We start from the raw sequence: 6,000 nt of genomic DNA, 5'->3' as shown, positions 1-6,000 counted from the left end.
CTGGGGCTGCGAGAGAGACAAAGGCTCAGTCACACTCTTTTCGGTCTTAAGAAGCTTGCAAGCCAAGGGTGACAATACGGCACATATATAGATGTAGGTATAAACTACAACCCTGGATATATGTGCCAGATAATCATTAGTCAATAAATGCTATAAGGAATGTGGGAAGGGGGTAGGAGTTGCATTTAATTCACCTTCAGTTAGATATTCATTTATTCATTTGTCCATTCAATAAATATGCATTGAGCATCATTATGACCTTCCATATGCCAAACCCTTCAAATAAAAGGATGGGTAAATCAGGATCCCTAACTTAAAGTCTAATGAAATTGAGTTAGAATGATCAATTTCTGTTGTTAGAGCTGGATTATCCGTCTCTAGGACAATCTACCTTGTGACCCAAAACAAATGTTTTATTAGTGACTGGAAGAAATTTTTAGAACGGAATGTTTCTATGTTTAAAGTTCACTGACTGTCGTTCAGAGTGCAATACTAGATGTTGGCCTTATTAGCACGTTAGTTGGAATTAGCCAGCCAGATTGCTCCTAAAATATATTTCAAAAAATAAATATAACATGATAAAATTTTAGAGCTGAGAAAGAACCAATTATGATCAGATTTACCAGGGTTTTTTTTATACGAGATTATTGATTTCCTTTAAGGGTTTCTAATGATAATAATTAATCATAATACTTTGCAAGCACACCATGAATTAGGTACTATTATTATCTACATCTTACAGATGAAACCAATGAGTGGCAGAGTGGGTAGGTGATTGTGTAATGGCCCGGGACCACACATATTTAGGGGTAGAGCTGGGAGCTAGACTCCATCCCAAATCTAGCCCATCTAGCTTACTCACTCATGCTCTTTTCTACTCAACTGTGCTATTCCCTTGGGAAATCAGAATCCAACAGTCATTTTTAATATTTAAAAAGACATACTAGGAATTGTAATTTATTTTTAAGCACTTCATGGTGATGAATGCTGCATGTGTTTGCCCCACACTCAGCTTGGCAATATTAGTAATCTCAAGCAAGTTAGACATACTGGTTAGCAATTAGAAATATCTCTTTTTAATTTAAATTGCTATATAACAAGTGCCTTTTCAAAATAGGGGATCACCATGCTGGAGAACTAGTATTTTAATCCAAGCCTCTCATTTCTAGATATGACACTGAAATCTAAGGAGTTAGGCCAGTTACTTTGAAGATATACATTTGGGAGCCAAGGGGATGAGGTATATTGTAGCAGTGATAGAAAAATGAGTTGAGGAGCTCACTAAACTTAAACAAATAAATCAGTTCAACTAGCCAAGAATTTCTTATGGATCAAATTCATATTTGAAGAGCTTGGAACACCATTTCTTTATTCCTAGTGAAAAGTAGTTTCAAATAGAGAGTAAATCTTGATGTAGAATTCTATTAACCTTACTTTAAAAACGTCTCTGGTATTAAAAAAAGCAATTCTAACCCTAAGGCATCATTATTATTTAAATATATGGAAGTTGGCAGCTTGCTGAGATGAGAACACAGAATGTAGAGTTAACTAGTAACAGAGGTGAGAAGGTCATTCTTAACTCTTTTTATGATGCCCTGGAACCTACTCCTGTCAGGGAAAAAAAAAAAATGAAGCAAGCTTCTGAAAAGGTAAAGAAGGTAGGCATTGGTCTATTTATGTTTGGGTAACAATAGAACACTTTAGATCACTGCTTTTGACAAGAATTATTTGGCTTATCCCCCCCCCTGCCCCTCCCCCCCCCCCCCATCTGGTGTTCACCAAAGTAAAGATTGTCAATCACTATTCAGAAAATAACAGCTGGAGTGGAGGAGTCCCAGACAGGGGCAAGTATTTTTAAACCTCTGTATCCTCCAAGGCTTATACAACAAAGCCTGGAACAGGTTAAGGGATCAATAAGTGACTGCTGGTTAAAGGGTTTAAGGAAAGAGTAAATAAAGAGCAACTATATCCCCAGAATCATTAAGAATTGTTAGACTCCAAGGAGACAGAGTTGTATCTACATAGAATTTGGTACCGGCCCTTAAGAAGTGTCTAGTGTAGTTTAGTGTAGTTGGACACTAGAAAGGATCACCTCTATTCTATGAAGTTTAACTTCTATGGCATCTTCTATAACGGCACTGTAAGTTCAGGAACAGAGTAGAGGAGGAGACAGAGCTTGGGATACTCCTTTGGTATCAGAGGGCCTAGATGGAGGGGATAAGCAGGAAACCAGGTGTGTTAGGGATGGTGGGTGGTGGAAACCATGTTATGTGTGGGAATGGGGGTAGTCACCAGGGTCAGAGGCTATTGGGCAATGTGTTTTGTGCTGGCCAAGCGACCAGTTTATGAAACATGAAAAATCCAGGCCTGGGAATTTAGGCTTAATAGAACAGGAAATCTTTTAAATCCCACTCTCTTTTCCCCCTTGGACCTTAAGTGTAAATATAAATATATCCTTGCAAGAAGACAACAAACATTGCAGCTCAATGTGTACCATCTAAATCATATGTCTCTTTTAGGCTTTTGAAATGCAAACCATGGGCTTGCTTTCCCTTCACATATTTATTCAGTTCACAAAAGTTTGTGGAGGACCTACTAGAGCTAGAATTCTGTTAGGTACAGGGCGGAGGAGAGGGGGTACAAATATGAATAAACTTGGTCTCTATCCCCCAACAGTTTATGGCTCTATGGTGGAGACAAACGTGTACACTCAAGTCCTTACAATAGAAGCTAAGAATGTAAACACAGGAACCGTATAGCCTCATTTCCCGGAGGTATTACACGGAGGTGGTTTGGAAAATTAACAAGGTTTTGCAGACAAGTTGGTTTTTAAATGAGATTTAAAACTCTGATGGAGTAAAAACAAATATTTTTAAGGCAAGTGCCAGGGTCAAGGCTCCGGAAACACATGGAATGGAAGATAATGTGGTAATGAACAGTGGTCTGATTTCGCTGGAGCGCAGGTTTCCTTAAGGGGTGCAGTGAGGGGCGGGAGGGGCGGATTTCGCTGAGTATATGCCTACCACCCAGGCCGGGATCAGGTAGAAGGAAGCCAAGCTGAGACTTTATTCTGCATCTCTAGTCTTTGACTAAAGCATCTTTGGGTCCCTTTAAAAAATTCTCATTCCTAAAGAGAGTTCTAGCAATTGGGGGTGGGGATCATTTCCTAAAGTCAGCGCGTAAGTTAAAGGTCTGCAAAGCTGTCCACGGGTGATTTCTGTCTCGCACCAGAAAAGGAAACGTGTGAGAGGCAGGTAGGGGGAACCCACTTAACAAACGACATCGACCTCGAAACAACACCAGCCCCTGGCGGGACACGCTGCCTGCCAGCCCCGGGAGCGGGACGCCAGCACCCGCCGGAGCTCCGAGCCCCGCACTGGCGGGCAAGGGGGAGAGGAAGAGAGGGAGGTAGGGAGGGAGGGAGGAAGCGCGAGAGGGAGGGAGGAAGAAAGGGAGGGAGGCGGTGTCATGTGATCCGCTTCCCTGCTCCTTTAAGCGTCCACAGCCGGCGGAGCGGCCACAATCACAGCTCCGGGCATTGGGGGAACCCGAGCGGGCTGCGCCGGGGGAATCCGTGCGGGCGCCTTCGGTCCTGGTCCCATCCTTGCCCGGCTCCCGCACCCCTGAAGTTTTGCAGCGCCCAGAAAAGAGGCGGGGGAGGAGGGAGCGTGAGAGGAGAAGGGAGCAAAAGCACACCCATAAACATTTATTTCCAAGAGAAAAGAAAAAGGGGGGCGCAAAAATGGCTGGGGCAATTATAGAAAACATGAGCACCAAGAAGCTATGCATTGTTGGTGGGATTCTGCTCGTGTTCCAAATCATCGCCTTTCTGGTGGGAGGCTTGATTGGTAAGTGCGAGAGCTGCAAACTTTTCCCCCTTTCTCTTTTCGGGCCCCTTCCCTCTTTGCCTCTCGGGCTACTTGTTACAGTATCGCTGCCTTGCTTCTATGATCTAATTAGTCCGGCTATTGTGCTTAAGAAAGCAGAGCTCCATGGGGCTCCGTGGGGCACAATCCAGTCTAGTGGCTAAGAGAAAAGGAGGGGAAAAAGTTTTGGCCTAGTTTCAGTATCCACTTGAAAGGAAGGAGGGGGGTGGCGGGGGTGGGAATCTTAAGCATGGCGACGGATCGCGCGAGGAAGCGCTGGTTACAAAGTTGATTGCTGCTCACCCCCGCTTTTCCCCGCATTCCCCCCTTTTCCTTTCCGTTCCCTCCCAATCGGCTCCAGAGGGCAACGTAATCGACTTTATTAGGAAAAACAGAAGAGTCGGGTAACTGCGCCCCGCGCAAACCCGTTCGTAGCCCTGTTACGGGTCTGTGCTCCTTGCATGTGTAAACGCATTTGGTCGCCTCAGCCAAGAGGCGAGTTGTATTTTGGGTCCCGACCTTCGCGCCTCCGCTTGCTCGCCGCACCCCTACCCAGCCCTCGCCTTGGCTGTCCACAGGTCCGAGCGGAGGGCCGGGAGGCGGGATGGGATGGGGTGCGGTGGGGGAAAGTGCTTGTCTGGCGCTGCGGGAAGTTGGAGAGGTCGGAGAGGAACTGCGTATCCGAAAGGTGTTGCTTTTGGCCTCCTGCCCTCTCTCGAATCTCCCCTCCCCCATTTCCTAGAGCCCCAAGAGCGGGCGAGTATGGGGCTCCTGGTCCTCCTTTGGTGTCTCGGAGAGCTGCCCCCGCCCCCGCCACAGCCCCGCGCAGGTGACAGCTCCCCCGGCCCGGCGACGGCGCCCGCCTAGGGAGACCTCCCCTGGTGTGCACCACCCGGACCTCTTGGAGCCCAGCAGCCTTCCGGGTGAAGAAGGTGGTCTCGTGGACCTTCCACTCGAAACACTCCCTCTCGCTGTCTCTCCATCTTCATCCATCCTTCCACCTCTCCGCACAGTCGCGTCCCCTTTCCCCTCGAGATATAGGACATCCCGGCACAAACTTCAGCGCCAACTTTGCAACCTGAGCGGATGGGAGATTTTTTTCTTCTTTACTTCTGGAATTTGTAAAACTTTGCGAACTAGAGAGTCTATGGAGGGGCTTTCTACGGGCTACCCTTTTCGAGAGTCCGCGCGGCGCGGGCGTAGTAGTCGTAGGGATGGGAGCTTGGGCACCTTGAGTCGTGTGCGTGGCGTTTTGTCTCCAGACTTGGGTTAGATGGCAACAAATTAAAGGGAGTCTGGTTCTGCAAACCACTGTAACATCCAGGCTAATCGTTTAAACAAAGGAGAGTGCGCGAAGCTTCACCGAGGAGAGAAATTTCTGGAGGAGATATGGCTTTCTTCGTGATATATCCACAAAGCAGAAAGGGATTCAGAGTTTTCCAAGTTCATATTCTCAATTTGGGCCAAACGGCTTAATATTTTTATTCCTGGACCCCCAACTCACACACACACACACACACACACACACACACACACACACACACACACACACACACACAGTTGAGCTTTCCTGTTAGCTCCGGTTTGGCTACGTGTTATCTCCATGTTTCCTTGTATTGGATTTTAATACATTCTCTGCTGGGAGCCAAAGGCAGCCTTCCCTGTGCCCTCACAGTGATTATGCAGCGGTTACAATTACACCTCTTGTCTCCCTTGATGAGCAGTTGCAGTTAGATGCCATTGGATCTTGTGTGATTTCAGTGGCAGACCATAATTAAAATTTCTTGCACCTTGTGCTTTCAGAATTAAATTGGCCTATTATCCCTGTCTGACCTTCATCCTCTTTGAGGTTTTTGCACAAGCAGCGAACCATTACACATAGTTCCCTGGTGTTTTGTTGGTGTATGTTTCTTTTTCTTTTCCTAAAGCCGATCTCTTAGCCTTGAAGAACCCATCATCCAGTGTTGTAGGTTTCTTAGGGCACTTCTGGAATTAGTATAATTTCTGTAATCTTAGTACTGGGGAGATGGTCCAAGGGCACTGGTAAGTGGCTGCTGAGTGGCTGCTGGACATTAAAGTTGCTGTAGGATCAAAACGGTTTTGTGTTCAAAGAGGGGTTTGTCTGGCGTAACTG

At 46.2% G+C, this 6,000-nt stretch overlaps 1 protein-coding gene across 3 annotated transcripts in view; it reads left to right on the top strand.

Annotated features, from left to right (window-relative positions):
- The first annotated feature begins 3,464 nt into the window (after nucleotides 1-3,464).
- WLS (Wnt ligand secretion mediator) overlaps nucleotides 3,465-6,000 on the top strand; it is a 92,290-nt gene continuing 89,754 nt past the window's right edge. For 2 of the 3 annotated variants that reach the window (XM_039838553.1, XM_039838551.1), the window contains exon 1: nucleotides 3,485-3,848. In XM_039838553.1, coding sequence (XP_039694487.1) covers nucleotides 3,743-3,848 — 106 coding nt within the window. In that variant the 5' untranslated portion in view covers nucleotides 3,485-3,742. Of the gene's footprint in view, nucleotides 3,849-6,000 lie in introns of all 3 variants that reach the window. The other variant, XM_039838552.1, reaches the window with a different exon arrangement.

Source organism: Pteropus medius, unplaced genomic scaffold (genome assembly GCF_902729225.1).
Source record: "Pteropus medius unplaced genomic scaffold, Ma_sr-lr_union100, whole genome shotgun sequence".
Classification (NCBI taxonomy): Eukaryota; Metazoa; Chordata; class Mammalia; order Chiroptera; family Pteropodidae; genus Pteropus; species Pteropus medius.
The sequence above is the reverse complement of the archived record's forward strand: the minus strand, read 5'-3'. Positions and strand labels throughout refer to the sequence as shown.